Source organism: Colletotrichum costaricense, assembly GCF_030867565.1.
Source record: "Colletotrichum costaricense strain IMI 309622 chromosome Unknown Scaffold_5.1, whole genome shotgun sequence".
NCBI lineage: Eukaryota > Fungi > Ascomycota > Sordariomycetes > Glomerellales > Glomerellaceae > Colletotrichum > Colletotrichum costaricense.
The window spans coordinates 200,123-215,212 of NW_026848234.1; the positions used below are offsets into that span (position 1 = coordinate 200,123).

General features: G+C 50.3%; 7 protein-coding genes across 7 annotated transcripts; 5 read left to right on the forward strand and 2 right to left on the reverse strand.

The window, feature by feature from the left end:
• Positions 1-518: 518 nt before the first annotated feature.
• Positions 519-2,018, forward strand: CCOS01_05173 (uncharacterized protein; the record flags this gene model as incomplete). Its single annotated transcript, XM_060453353.1, has 1 exon — positions 519-2,018. The coding sequence occupies one exon, from the start codon at positions 519-521 to the stop codon at positions 2,016-2,018; it is 1,500 nt and encodes a 499-aa protein (XP_060315125.1).
• Positions 2,019-2,126: 108 nt separating this feature from the next.
• On the reverse strand, positions 2,127-3,145 carry CCOS01_05174 (3-oxoacyl-(acyl-carrier-protein) reductase; the record flags this gene model as incomplete). Its single annotated transcript, XM_060453354.1, has 3 exons — positions 2,127-2,454; positions 2,522-2,974; positions 3,066-3,145. The coding sequence occupies 3 exons, from the start codon at positions 3,143-3,145 to the stop codon at positions 2,127-2,129; spliced, it is 861 nt and encodes a 286-aa protein (XP_060315126.1).
• Positions 3,146-4,047: 902 nt separating this feature from the next.
• Positions 4,048-5,796, forward strand: CCOS01_05175 (uncharacterized protein; the record flags this gene model as incomplete). Its single annotated transcript, XM_060453355.1, has 6 exons — positions 4,048-4,441; positions 4,493-4,699; positions 4,760-5,107; positions 5,164-5,333; positions 5,388-5,609; positions 5,674-5,796. The coding sequence occupies 6 exons, from the start codon at positions 4,048-4,050 to the stop codon at positions 5,794-5,796; spliced, it is 1,464 nt and encodes a 487-aa protein (XP_060315127.1).
• A 511-nt stretch (positions 5,797-6,307) lies between these two features.
• On the forward strand, positions 6,308-6,857 carry CCOS01_05176 (uncharacterized protein; the record flags this gene model as incomplete). Its single annotated transcript, XM_060453356.1, has 2 exons — positions 6,308-6,613; positions 6,675-6,857. Coding segments are annotated over 2 exons (489 nt in total), but the record flags the coding sequence as incomplete, so codon positions are not given.
• Positions 6,858-7,246: 389 nt separating this feature from the next.
• On the forward strand, positions 7,247-8,945 carry CCOS01_05177 (uncharacterized protein; the record flags this gene model as incomplete). The annotated part of the gene is made up of 3 exons (XM_060453357.1): positions 7,247-8,310; positions 8,368-8,415; positions 8,468-8,945. 3 exons carry the CDS (start codon positions 7,247-7,249, stop codon positions 8,943-8,945), a joined length of 1,590 nt encoding a protein of 529 aa, XP_060315129.1.
• A 533-nt stretch (positions 8,946-9,478) lies between these two features.
• On the forward strand, positions 9,479-10,714 carry CCOS01_05178 (uncharacterized protein; the record flags this gene model as incomplete). The annotated part of the gene is made up of 3 exons (XM_060453358.1): positions 9,479-9,929; positions 9,989-10,221; positions 10,280-10,714. 3 exons carry the CDS (start codon positions 9,479-9,481, stop codon positions 10,712-10,714), a joined length of 1,119 nt encoding a protein of 372 aa, XP_060315130.1.
• Positions 10,715-10,956: 242 nt separating this feature from the next.
• Positions 10,957-12,841, reverse strand: CCOS01_05179 (FAD binding domain-containing protein; the record flags this gene model as incomplete). Its single annotated transcript, XM_060453359.1, has 4 exons — positions 10,957-11,910; positions 11,957-12,018; positions 12,157-12,580; positions 12,644-12,841. The coding sequence occupies 4 exons, from the start codon at positions 12,839-12,841 to the stop codon at positions 10,957-10,959; spliced, it is 1,638 nt and encodes a 545-aa protein (XP_060315131.1).
• Positions 12,842-15,090: the final 2,249 nt, after the last annotated feature.

The window sequence follows — 15,090 nt, forward strand, 5'->3', positions numbered from 1 at the left end:
TTCCAGGCTTTCTTCTTGAGCAGGCCCTTGTGTATTTTATCTCCCTCCATTACATCCACGTCATCAATCGCCATCACCACTCCGAGCTACAGTGCGAGTGACAAACGCGCCGCAGACAGCTGGTACACCACTCAATCCATCAGCCGCAACAATATTGGATTGGAAAGCCATCTCCCCGATGCGATACTTGCTGCTACAGGCACTGTTTTTTCTATGAATCAGGCTGCTTGACCTCATACGTAACGATCGAGTCCCGCATCCTTACGGATTGTTGACGACTGCAAGCAAAATATTGTGCAACGGGTACCGCTGATCCAACGACTATCACCATTTCTTCGAATACCAGGGCCAGCCTTCGATCGCCCTAGAACTTCAGATCACGCATTCCGCCTCGACGATCGCCACAGATATCTTGTAAGTTTATCCAAATCTTGAGCAACATCACAATTTTGATTGAAGCTAATCAATGTTCCAGTTTTGCCAAACTACCATTTTGAAAAATTCCTTGGCCCGATAGAATGAATAACAACGCCCAGCATCCCGTGCTGGATAAGCCGTTTCAAACGCCTGCACTTGAACTCGAGCAGTCACAAGACCTTAACAGCCCCAGAGAACACGAGAAAAGAGGGCCCTCATCCAGATGGAGTATCTTTCCGCAAGAGATTCGATTAATGATCCTCGGGATCATCTTTGCGATGCAGTCCAAAGACACGCCGCAGGAGAAAAGCCGTCTAGCCTCCGTTTCTGCAGAATGGCAAACATTTTTCGAGGAGCGCAACTTCAAGAATCTAAAACTTGAGCGGCTCCACGATATAGACAAACTCAGAGACTTCGTCGGTCCTCGTCGTCAGATGTACGTCAGTCAGATCTGGCTCCATGTGTCCTTAGCGACATATACTTCCGAAGAGTTCTGCAAGGAAGAGGACGACGAAGAGATATTGCACAACAATGAGATTTTTGACAAGCACTTCAAGTCACTTCTTAGAACGCTTTCGAAATGGCAACTAGGCTACGGCGACGAAGATCACTTCGGCATTCACCTTCACTTCTTTGCCGACTCGCCCGAGGACGATTACCACCCATTCAAGGGGGATGATGATCCCGATGAACCCTATGATAATCTTGAGCCCGCTGACCTCTTGGGAGCACGGAAGCGTCTCATGGGAAATCTGCTCGACTTTGAAAATGCAACCCCCACGTCGAGCTTGACAAGCTTGGCTGAAACTGGGTGCCCTGTGGTTCCGAGGGTTCCAGTAGTCAAAAAGTTCAGCGTTACAGACGTATGCTATCGAAGTCTATCAGCAGACGCCATTCGTTTTCTTCTTCTGAGCTTGGATAATCTGGAAACCATTGAGTACGAACCTTGGCGGGGCATTGACCAAATAGACAGATCCCGGAGAGACAAGGCAAATGTGGCTCTACTTGAAAGTCTTCCACCTACTGTAAAGAGAGTCAAGTTATGGGAGGCTCGGCATGACAACTTACATGGGCCTTCCGAAGAGCCCGGTCCTAACCGCGATATTGCTCGGGCGGCTGTACTGGGATGCTCTCGCCTAGTTTCTTTCAGCTCTCAGAATGTTCTCGACGCCGCGCATTTCCTCGATGAAGTTATTCAATTATCCATGCCGCCGATGGTGGAGTGTTTCGACCGCTGGTCATCTCTCGAAGCGGTAGCTCTCACGTCTCCCCTCCTCGATTCAACTCTCGACGAGGCATACACTCAAGGTCTACTTCAACGAGCTGCTGCGGCCGCAATGCACTTGCCAAATCTCAAGGTCATGGAACTGTGGAAGACCTGGAAGAATCAAGCGATTCTGTTCCGTTACGAAGTATCAGGTCACACAGTCGAGATCTCTCACGGTGCATCATGGGATTTGAAGCTGTGTCAGGATGTTTTGAATGGATGGGAGGGGGTGGCAAAACATCATGGAAACCTCTTCTTTGACCTTCAGCTCAAGGTACTCGACATTCCTGCCAGTGCCATCGTCGATGACATGCTCCGTGTCAATTCTTGGTAGTGGCAGAGCATCTGTTCATTCTTCTATCAGTCTAATTTCATCTATGAAGCATAGCTTCGTTGTAATGCTACGCTCCGTAGCCAGTAAACAGCTTCCAGGCTACTAGCTTTATAAAATCTTGACTGAGCCGCCATTGGCTGCAATGACACTTCCATTGATCCAGCGCGCCGCATCGCTTACGACTAGACCCACGACTTTGGCAACATCATCTGGAAGTCCGACTCCGTTATGGATTGATTTTCCCTCGCTCAGAACCTTCAATGCGGCTTCGCGCATGTCCGGCGGCGCACTCCCAGTGAGCGCATCAGTCGCCGTACCACCCACTGAGAGGGAGTTCACCGTAGTTCCCAGCGTCGTTGTGTCCTGGCTCAAAATATCCGCCCAAGATCGGGTCAGAGATTCCATTGCTGATTTGGTCGATGCGTACAACATGGCACTTGTAAAGTTAACATCAACACAGGAATCCGAGATCGCCAAGGTCTTCTTATTTGACTGTGACTTACTACGATGCTGCTGCGGTACGAGCCCAATCGCTTGAGATATTGACAACGCGGGATTCCGGCTGGATGTAGTCTCGTCTGAGAAGCACGTCCATCGTCAGCGCCAAAGACTGTACATTGCCTAGCAAGACCCTCTGGATGAATTCAGCATCAAGCTGACGGACTGGCCGCGCCTCAAAGTGGGTTGCGTTGTTGATAATGATGTTGAGTTTGCCATCGAACTCATCCTGGACTTTGTTGGCAATCGTCTCGGCCAAGTCTGGCGAAAGAAGGTTGGCAACCAGTCCCGTGACTCTTGGGGCGTCGAACTGACTCGGGTGGTATCCCTGTTGAACGGTCTTTTCGAGAGATTCGAATAGGTTGAGTGATTTAGTGGTTGCACAGGTACCAAGAACGTTTGCTCCGCGACTGGCAAGGTGAATAGCTATGGCGCGGCCAATACCGCGGGAAGCACCTCTGTCGCCATCATTAGCAACCTCCTAGGCCGTCCATAGGTAAATCCGCAATGACTCATAAAAACGAATCACAAGAGGGCACTGAAGCTTACGTTACCAGGGCATTCTGACCTCGGAGATCCTGAGGGAGGAGAATCATCTCCTTGCTAGTTTGGGGCGCTGTGGTGCTCATCTTGGCAACTCTTATGTTTGGTTGGGTGGAGCTTCGGTGCTGTGATACCTGACGAATACTTTTCGGAGGACAAAGATGCCTTCAGGTACCAATAGAACCATAATTATAGATTTCTTGGCCTTAGCATTCCAAGACAGCTTACAAACAGAGCAGTTGACTATCTGACACTTACAAATCCGACAACCTTCTTCGCTATTCCAGCGGACAACGAAGTCGCGAGAGAACCACTCAACGGCTCATAATGCAAGAGCTCCAAAATTCATCTATGGGGCTACGTAGCATGATTGCTGACTATTTTGCAGATTTGTATTTACATCTACTCGTGGTTCGTCTGATGACGTCCGTTCCGCTTAGTAGCCGAATCGGGCCGTCACGGACTTCAATAAACAATTGAGCCGAGCCATCGTAAGTTCACTACCCAAGTTATAGTACACCAAAGACGGCAAAATCTCTCCATTGGATCTGAGATACTAGGTAGAATAGCGTGATGATTCCGCAATCCCCGTAGCGGCAACACTTGTTCCAAAATCCAAGTCTTTCCATTGTAATCCGAGACCCCGTCGACGCTGTACGGACACCCCCATCGGGTTCTCGTCACCCTAGCGAATAAAAACATCATATTAGATTCATACACCTTAAGGACCCAAAACATTGGACGCTCGAATAGACTGTGCAGATGTCATTCTCCCAAAGATCTTCCCTGTCGTGTTCCACCCGGGGCATCTTAGGCTTAAAACCGAGACGCGAAAGGGAAAAGCTTTGGTACTATCTAATTGATGCAAGTTTTTGCATGACATCAGACTTGTATATATAGTTTCCCGGTTCTTCGTATCAAAAGAGAACGATATCCCCCCATTCGACTTGAAGATTATCAAGCATCATCCTCCATTGCCAACACTACCATGTCTCATGAAACTCAATCATCAACGCTCGCTGCATTGCAGCCTCTGACCCAGAATTTGAGCCAGGGGTCAGTCATCACACCGGATGATCCGTCATACAAGCTTCACTCGGAGCCGTTTGCCATTCAGAAGCAGCTTTACCCGTCGGTGGTTCTCATTCCAAGCACCATCGAAGAGCTGTCCTCTATCGTGCGGTTTTTGTACTCCTCAAGCTTGGAATTTGCAATCCGCGGTCATGGATTCAAATCGCCTTCCGCCAAAGACGTGATCGTTAGCATGCTGAGCTTCAAGAGCCTGGAATATGACTCGACCAAGAAGATTGCTACGGTTGGTGCGAGTGCAACTTGGGAAGAAGTAGTAGGGTTCATGGAACAAGTTGACCCCGATTACTCAGGTGATACAGTTGTGTGTAACCCACAGCACTATCCAAGCTAACTAGACCCAGTTCCTGCAGCCCGTACACCTAGCATCGGAGTCACGGGATCTATCCTCAATGGCGGCCTTTCCTGGATGTCCTCCGAGTACGGCGGCATCAGCGATCCTATCAACTTCCTTGATGCAGAAGTAGTCAAGTTTGATGGCACTGTTGTCATGGCATCTCAGGAGCCGGGTCTTCTCTGGTCCCTACGCGGCGGCGGCGGCGGCTTTGGTAGTAAGTACAAGTCCTAGCTCGTCTTGAGACTTGTGATCATCTCAGCTAACAGAAAACCAGTCATTACCAAAGTTCTTCTTCGGGCGCATCCGTATCCAACTGAAATCTGGTCGGGCATTGTGCTCCTACCTCGTCACCTCTTAGCGCAGATGATTGATGAGGTGGTCAAGTTCAATCACTCTACGCCCCATCCGAAGGTCAACTACTTCATGTACTTGATGCCACAGCAACTCTTGCATACCGTTCTGGAGAAGCCTGAGCCCGATCTGGGTGACACGGTAATCTTCCACTTGTACGACGCCTTGGGTGAGGAGCATGGTCGAGCTACCTTCGGTTGGATTCTTGAAAAGCCCGGGGCAATCGACCAAACAAGAGTGACCAACATGAAAGGCGTTCTCGACATGCAGAGTAAGACGCTCTTATGTTTTCCAGAGAATACCACGTTAACACGATTCCCATACAAGGAAATGCAAATGTCATGCGAGGCACAATGAAGACGCTCTACGCGCCAATGGCAGTGTCCGACTTGGATCGTGTCACAATCGCGCGAGCGATTGAAGTCTATGACAACATAGCGAAGCTAGACCAGACTATTCACGACATGTCTTCAGTGATCTTCGAGTTCTTGTTGCTTGTAGGTTCTCATTCCATCTCGTCATTGTCCTCCTACTGATAAGTCGACTTACAGCGACCCCCAATTGGCGGTACCGCAGAGGTTGCATGGCCTCGGTCCAACAACCTGAACCACCTGTTGCTTTTCATCATAAGCTGTCCGGGGAATGGCACAGAGGAGCAGGAGAAAATCATTCGTCAAATCTCCAACGATGCGCCTGGTCAAGTTTTGGGCCTAGGAACTCGGGCGGAGGTCAATCCTGCTGGCCTCGAGCCATCTTACCACGACGTGAAAGGGGTGAGTAATTTCAGCTGATCTCTGAGTTTCTTGGTTCAAAATATTTTCTCTGATGATTCGATAGGTATACCGGGAGCATTATGAGAAGTTGGTGGAGTTGCGGCGTCTTTACGATCCTAAAAAGCGCTTTCAATCGTTTTTCCAGGTAGCTTCCTCGGGCAATTTCAAGCAATCATGTTGTCTGTGAAGAGAATTGAGTCTTTCTCAAATTGAGTTGATCTTTATTTCGATCTAGGTAGGACTGATACCCTACTTCGTCCAAGCCCCATGATCGAAATTTCGTGCACGTAAGTCCACAAATTGAAATTCCTCATAGTGCGAAGGAGTATTGTGAGGCGCAAGAATAACTACACGATGAACACATACGGAGTGAGAGCTCTCTGCTGTGAATCACTGAGTAGTGCTCTACTGAATCGCTTCAAGTGTGACATGCAGAGTCGAGTCAGGGGTGGGGACGGGCTTTTGACTCGCACCCTCGGCTCACGACTTTGTAGATGTTAAGTCCCCAGTGGCGCCACGAACCCCGAGGAGCGAAATGATGTTGGTTTCGTTGCATAAATATGACTGATGATACGCAGCGGTTTGACTTGGAACACTGAACCAAGCATCATTCTCAAAAGAATCGGAACCGCATCTCCTTTCAAACGACAACTTTTATAATGACTTCAACGTTTGCGCTTAGACCCCAGCCTAACTAGACATTGACAAATTCTCACCAATCATGTAGACCCGAACAGCAATTTGCGGAACTCGCCAAGATCGAGGGCCATGTAGAGGAGGCCACTATCGCAAGCGTCTACGATCAGCTGAAGCCTGTCGCTCCAGAGCTGCTGGTTGGCCAGTGGGAAGGAGGCAGCTTCGATACTGGACATTCCACGCATTTGCAGCTTCGCAACTTCAAATGGGCGGGTAAAGACTTCCGGTCCGTCGATGATGTAGATCCAATCATGCGATACGAAGAAGATGGCAAACGAACGTGGTTTTCTGACTACGGCCACGCGCGGGTGAGTGCATCTAGATTGGGCAATTACTTGTTATCGAAGGTATAGCTAAGAGAGATATCAGGTTCGAGAGGTTAAGTTCAGGGGTGTTGTGACTGCGGCAATGGTTTATGACAAGTTCCCCATCATTGACGCATTCCGTTATGTGGATGAAAACACTGTGATCGGTGCTATGGACAACAAGGAACTTCAGCACTCTGGGACATACTACTTTTACCTGAGAAGAAGAACCCAGAGCAAGGCCTAGCTAATTAGACTATAAACCTACTTTATGTAGATCATCCTTTAGTCCGGGGCCCCGCAGACGATCCCCTGAGTACAAATACCACCATAGACCTGGTGCGTGAGGGAGTTCGTGACTACTCGATCGTTCTAGTGAAATGAGTGGCTGGTTATTTAATTAGTTTCAAAAAGGAAACCATCTCGTACCGCGTGCTACCGAGGATCCGAGGTCATTTGCCTCTAACATCTTTGTTCCCCCGCATTCTCATCACAACTCGTCGGACAAACCCCACCCACGTCACCCCGAACCCACCATTTCATGCGACTTCTTCGTCTGCTGAGTAACAGGCGAACTTCAATTTGTCGCATACTCACTGCATGACACTCAGCTTCAATACTCAGAAACAGGTCGAAATGACTAGCACGCCTACAACTTCTTGCACACAAGATACGGCTGCTCGATCACCCGGGCGGACTTCACAGACTGCTGCAACATCTCAGAGGCTCAAGAAGAGAGAATACGATCGCAAAGCCCAAAGAGTTGCTCGAGAAAAGACGAAGAACCGAATAGCTCAGCTCGAGAGCTTGGTCGCGAAGTTGAGCCAGCAAGATGACACCGCTACTACAGCATCGCTCATGGCAGAGTTGTCAAGGGTGACTGAACAGAGGAACAAACTCATGAGATGTCTCAAAACGACTTCTTCTTTGTTCAACGATCATGTCAAAGAGGCTGAATCATGGGGCTCAACGGGGATGATTTGCGACGTGGCTTCTCTGTCGAAGCCGCCATCAGCTAAAGAGGTTCCGCCGAAACATCCGAGCCCGGAATCATCAACGTCTCCAGCATATTCATCAGTCCCTGTCTTCGATAGCTCCGCCGATGAGGTCCCGGAGAAAGAAATGGGGGATGACATGGACAGTTTCATGGACGAATCTTCTCTTGATATCAACCAAATTTTGGGTGACTCAATGTTTCAGCCAGACTTCACAACACCCGCACCATCGAAAAACATGAGTGAGCCACAAATGAGAGGCGTATCACTCGACACATCCACATCAAGAAAAAGTCAGCAGTTCACAACAGAAACTCGCCGAATTGCATCGAAATGTCACTGCTCGTCAACCAACAGACTTCGACGACTCTCGGATGGTTCACAAGTCAGTTGCAATAACTGGAAAGCGGGTAACGAAATTCTTCAAGAGCCATTTGCTCTCCCCGACGCTTCAATACGAATGGAAGGAGAGACAGTCGAGGATGTTCCTGTCCACGCTGTGCTTCATGGCTGGGATAGCTTGGCGCACACAGGCAGGATGACGCCTTTATGGAGAAAAGTTCGCCAACTCGATGAACTTTGCTTCTCAGCATGTGGACAAGCGGAACGTTTGGCCGTTCTGTTCATAATCCATCTTCTTATGAGGGCATATGCGGATCCGACATTGGTGAGGTCTGCAGTCGTACCAATGTGGTATCTGAAATCGTAAGTGCAATGCATATTGTTGAGCCCTCAATGTGGTCATGGGCTAAACCTATGAAGGCCTCTGCAGGAAATTACTCATGATCCATCAGCTGATTACTTTGCCTGGTAAGTTGGCTCGATTCTTAGCAAAGGGTATGATGCTGACTTATAGATGCAGGCCAGCCTTAAGGTACCGGTTTGCCATTGCGCCACACCGGTACTGTAGCAATTTGTTCTGGCACATGTTCAAAGAACATTTGCGAATAGTGTGGCCGTACGACTTTCGAGACTGCTATATCAGGAATATGCAACTGGGAACATACGGTCTCTCGCCTCTCTTCAAAGAGAAGATCCACGACTTGCGATCTTGGACAATGGCACCAGATTTCTTTGCCCAATTTCCCGAGTTAATGCAGGATATACCAAAGTTTCCAGGCCAACCATCGCCAGCAGTCGCTCTACCATTCGGCTTGACGCTTTCGCGCGATGTGGACTGCTCGAAGGCTGCAAGAGATGATGACGAAGAGAGAAGCAACTCGCCCAGAACCGAGAACAGCACGAGGGCCCCTATCTTATTTCCCTCATCTTCTCATGTAAGCGGCTTGTTTTTGAGCGAGCTTGGCATCGACGGCGTGACGGATTGCTTCGACTTCTGATGTTTCGGGTATCTAGGTACGCCTCTGGTATCTTCGGGACCTTTGCGATTAGGGCAGCACAGTGGCGCAGCAAGTACGCGTCTGTACAGTCCCTAGCTTGATAGAGCAGATATCTACGGAAATGAATCGCTCTAAGTCAGTACCCAAATATCCTGATAGTTCATTTTTCGCTGCCGTACAGATAGACTACAGAGTATGGATCGCGCTAGCAAGGGTGGCCCTGCAACCCCAGCACCTCCGCGGGCCCCCGAGTCTCCACCGGATCCGAGTGTGCGATGAGTCCGACTTCGTCGCACAATGAGACGAAACCTTAAATCACTGGTCAAGCCTCACAACGGGGAAAATTCTGCCGTACAAAGCCCCTGAGATGTAGCCTCGCAGTTTTCATCATTCTGGGAACGGCCGGGAGAGCCTCCGCTGAAAAGGACTGCCGACGGCTCCGTGGAGGAGGTTGTCACATTCACTACTGCCTCAGAGACTTTATGAGGGAAGCCTCGTCTGCTTTTTCTCTATCGTCGAACCACCGTCAGATCATGTATTCAGGCATGATGTTGTTTAGCATACTTCTCTTTGGCATCGGACTTGCAGATGCTAGGCCATCTTCAGATGGCACCTCCGAGGACCCAGACCTGGCCCGAAGCGTACAACTGCAGCGTCGGCAAATCAACGACACGATAGTTCCCATACGGCGAGACTGCCCCTTTAGCCCCTGGGATGAACTTTACATAACCGACTTCCTGCAAGAGCATTTTAACGACTTATCAACGACTGATCACTGCTGGATCATCAAGGGTGTAGCAGGACTACACGAACTACTACAGAGAAACATCTCAGCTAACCCCGTGCTCAACGTCACGATACCGACTTGTATACGACTCAACGTTACGTCAAAAGGGAACGCCTTCTCTATTGACTTCTCAGATGACTCTTACAAGGTTAACGGGGTCGACGAGGATGACTTTGTGTTATTGACCTATGTGCATCGTGGGTTGCCTCATTTCACCCCCTGAAGTCTATCATACCATGTATCTGACAGGCTCTAGTTGTATGCATGACTGCGGCGTTTTTCTTCTGTTATCCCGTCATTCTGGTACTGGCTTCAGCGCCCAACTTATGCATCATGATCGATCGCGCACTTCAGGAGCCCACGAAACGAAAGTTGGAACGATGGCAGACAATCTTCACGGTCCTCCTCTTCGCTCCCCTGTCCATCGCGGGACTAGTCACCGGCATAATCGCAATGGGAACCTCTGATCACGCAAGAACAGAGCACGGAGTAAGCTATTCCTCCTTGAACGCTTGCAAGTCAGAAGCTGACGCTGATCCTTTTCTAGATCATCGGTTACATTACCATCGGCCTTGCCACAATATCAGTTCCCCTCTACCTCTACCAAAAGAGACTCAGCTCCCGCCCAGATCTCACCTTCTACATGTACCGCCGCCTGAAATTCTTCAACGCCCTCGACTTCCTCGTCTGCCAAGCCATCCTGCTCATCTCGGGCTTCGCCCTTCCCGACGGCATCGACGACTTCGGCATCATGACGATTTGCGGAACGAATACGCTCTCTTCGTCGCTCCTATTCTCTCTGGGCATGATTGTTTCGTTTGTGTGGAACTGCGCCATGGCTACGATGACGGTGCAGTGGCTTCTCGAGCGGAGGGTTCGGGGTGGGAGTCTTCGGGATAGGGCCCCGCCGTGGATGCTCAAGATTCTGCGGAAACGGTCGGATTCAAATATGACTTTCCAGACGTTTCAAGAATCTCGTTGAGAATGGTATACCATTAGCATCTTATGCTTATGGAGGGAGGTTCGAACAGTGGCGACCATGTTAGAACAGCTATAGATCATCTTTGCTTTACATTATCTCAGTGAGAGGATTGTCATTATCCGCCCTGTGGATAGACACTAGCTTGTCCATGGCCGACGAATGAAGAAAGCTGCATGTGCGGCAAGACTCTATTCAATTTCTTGTACGAAGGGATTGGACCTTCATCTCATGTCTGAAGGTTTCTACCAGTTGAAGTACTTGGAACCCGGCACCGGGGCGCGATCCAGCTTGAAGTACCCAGGCTGCAGTTTCTGGAACACCTCCTTGGGATCATACTTCTTCGCGATGCTCTTGAGCTTAGCCTTATTATCCGCACCGTATCCACTGACAACATCCTGGAACTGTGCGGCGTAATTCATGTAGATGTAGTCGTTCTCCAGCCCCCGCGCCTTGGCTTCATCGTTGATTCTTTCCATAACTGTTGAGGCAAAAGAGTAAATCTTGTCGTCGTCCTCTTCGTTACTCCACATTATGGAGAGGAGAATGATGTAGAACGGGCCGTCTTCGACATTGAGGCCCAGTGCGTTGCCCCCGTTCTGCTGCATGTGCTTCAACATCGGAATGGTGATGCCCTGGAACACCAAAGTGGGAAGAATGCCAGGCAGGTCCGTTACGGCAAGAACCTCCTCAAAGTAGATTTCCTGAGCGGCATCAACAAGTCCCTTGTCGGCCTTGCTGCTAATGACGGAATAAATCTCCCGCGGTCCCGGCGGTGAACCCTGAGCTCCTTCCGCAGCCCAGTCAGCAATTATGCGGTTCTGCGTCGTGTCCGAAATGGCGGGAATAGCGTTCCATTCGGAAAAGATTTCGGCCTCGCCGCCATCCGGCTCGGCATAATACAGCGTCGGGAGGGAGAGTTTGGTGCCGTTGAAGTAGGCGTATACGTGCCACAAGCCAGCCTTCGGGTCCTTTTCCGCGTTCGCAATAAAGTTGGCGTAAGCCTCAGAGAGCGCAGGGAACGAGTCTTGGAGATAGGTACGGGAACCACCCCACATCTTACCGCCTGGGAGCGAGATGGTCCGGAGGTTGAAGCTGACTACGAGGCCAAAGTTGTTGCCGCCGCCACGTAGGGCCCAGTACAGGTCCGGGAACTGGTTGGCTGATGCTCGGATGATAGCACCGGTAGCAGTGACGACCTGTTAAAATCAGCTAGTGCTCAGGGTCTCTCCCCAGTGAACTTACATCGTAGCTCTCGACATTATCACAAGCCCAGCCGTGGAGGTTAGAGAAGTAGGATATGCCACCTATGATTGCATTAGCTCATGGCGTTCTACGATCGACGCGTTGTGCCAGGCGTATGCCTCAAGGAGACCGCGAGAGTCCTTGTTCAAGCTCACAAAAGATGCATGTCCCGGCTTGGAGTGTCTTGATCGGGAACGTACCTCCAGTAGTCAGTCCACCAACACCGATGTCGTATATCCGACCACCGATGACATTCAAGTCAGACTTTGTGAGCTCGCGGTAGACGTCGCCCCAGATATTGCCAGGTTGGATCGAAGCAATCTTCTTGTCAGCAGACAGCGCGATGCTCTTCATGTTCTGGAATGAGATCGTGATCCCGTCCTGAGAGTTGGACGCACCAGCCATTGCGGCGTGGCCACCGCTTTTGGCAGCGAATGGGCACTGCGTGAGACGGGACAGTAGAACCACGACAGATACTTGCTCTGGCTTCGACGGCTTGAAGACACAATAAGGGCTGACCTGGGCTTGGTTCCCAGACCAGTATGAGCTGACGAACTCAGTGTATGCAGGTTCATTTCTCGTTTCGACAGCATCATCGCCATAGACAAATTTCAAAGTGCCACACTACAACAGAGAACCAAACGTCAGTCACCTTGGAAGTGGCGTTGCGGAGGGTAGACGACTCACCGCAGCGGAGCAGCCTATTTCCGACCTCTTGTTGAAGCCGGTCAGGTTTGGAATCTCAGAAATGACAATGCCTAGCCCATGAAGTGCGTCTACAACATTGAAGTTGGCAGGCTCCGTCGAGCTGATGTCAGCTGCGAGGGCGTGAACAACGTGGCCAGCTGCGAAGGCAGCCGTCGCAAAAAGCCTAGGACTTAACATGACTTCGTTTAAACGTCGCCTCGATGACTTGGAGACAAATTCCAGCGCGAACCGGGGATATCGATGGCACGAAACACAGTTATGATTTTATTGAACGGGTCAAGCTGCGACTTTATAACCGGTTCGCGGTCAAGCCGTGAGCAGCATGCAGGCAGCTCGTGCTGACTGCAGAATTATCATCTGCAATCTCACCGCATGTACGATACTGGCGAACCCCCATTCCTCGCTGCAAGGGACGCCTGCAGAAGTCCCATGGTCCTATCAAATTCAGCCTTGACCGAGAGTAAGCAGCCACGGAGGAGGCATTAAGGCATTGCTTCACGGCTGGGCGCTGATGTTGTCGTTCAGTTGATTGAGAATGGCAGAATATCAGGCTGCAAGGCGCCATACGTAAGCAATAAAATGAACCATGTTTGGTGATATGTTCCTTCGCGTGTTATTGCCTGTCGTTCGCAACGAATCGTATCGTTGTCGTTGGTGGGTGGTCGAATCTTCGGAGGTGCTTCTCAACAGGTTACAGAGCATCCCTACCTCGGCTAACAGATGCAGAGCCAAGATACATGGGGGCCCTTTTCGCTATTACCCATGTCGCTGCAGGTGTGATCGTGAAGAAACAGAAACCCGAAAGCATCCAGTTGATAAAGCAGAGAAAATGCGACTGTTCTTATCGCTGACACTGGTCAGAGTTACGCTAGCAGAAACTTGCCTCCATTCTTGCGGATGAAATACAACTTGCATCAGCGGCCAACCATCCATAAGAGGGATTTGGGGCGTGCGAGAAGCAAGAAGTCCAATCCTATTGATGCGCCAGTTTTGTCAAGCACGAGGCTGACGAGGATGTACGTGAGACCTCGCGTTTGTGTCGCTTGACACCCTTGTATGAAATCGATGGGCTGTCACGGATCCTCAGTCACTGAACTAAGCCCATATGAAGAAGTCATGCGAGCAGTATAGCAGAGCTGGGAGGAAGTCTCGATAGTTCATAGATACAATGAAAGTGGCTAGTTCTTTCGACTCTGCGAGCATTTAGCATTCAAGCATATACATGAAGGTATCTGCTTACGAGACCGATGGAGCGTGACTGTGGGATACAATACACATAATGAGTTACGACTGATCGTCTGCCATAACTCTGTCCGCAGTACCACTAGAGAAGCCAGCATATTCTGCTCGACATCATCTGAGCATCTATGGTGTCATTGATGGTTGGCCAAAGGCATCGATAACCCCCGTCGTCCAGCTGGGGGAGTAGCATAGCACTGCGATCTCGCTTGAGATAGAATGCTGAATTTCGGGTGGTGAAAAAGGGTGTTCGTTATTTCGCTCGTGTGTGAAGTTGGCAGCACACACGATCATCCTGTGGCTTTTATCATTAGAAACTGGCCAAGAAGTATCGTCGGCTCTGACGTGATGTTCTTCTGTTTGAGGACGACAAGCCATCCGACATCAGTCGTCGGAGATGTCGAAGCGGCATGCCATCCCTTCGCCGGACCGAACATCGGAGGATCGATTGGACAGACAAACTACAATCATGACTAGGACCTCTTCATAACCTCACCTGGAACAGAGCCGGTAGATGTCCGGAGCAAGCCAATAGCGGTGGGAGAATCTGGGGGAGGCGTCGAAATTGGGATCGCACTAAGGCATTCCAGCCTTCGTGGCGACCACCCGTGCGAAGCCTCAACGTTGAACCGTCCTGACTCATTGGCAGCTGTCAGACGCGTCTCTTGTGACATGGAGGATGCATCGTCTGAAAACCATGGAATGGATCCCGCGTGATGCGCCTTGCCCAACCTTTCCTGGCTACTTGGCCCCCCTTCAACTTCACACAAGGTGACGTTGGCGGTCAATATTCGGCGGGTCATGAGGCCAAGCATTGCCAGACGTGGCGGCGGAGTCGCACGGGACAGGGAGTTGTCTAGATGGTGATTGGCGTGGTGTTGAGGGCGGGATGGCGGAAGTTGTCAACGCGGTTGGGGTAGCGTGTCTCGCTTTAGGGAAGAATGTCTCGATGGCGCTTCTAGGCTTATTAGGTCATTAGGTTGTCTTTGCCCAAAAACCGAAGTGGTGATCCGGCCAAGTGCCAGGTGACGCCATGCTGGACCCAGATCCAGCCAGGACAGTTCACTATGCATGGAGGCGCAGAAACTATGGGGAGCTTCCCCGCCCTGGGCCGGGGCTAGTTGCTTGAACGGTGAGCTTTTGATCTCGTGAAGGGCTGAGGGTGGTCAGTGAAGATGGTGGAAGAT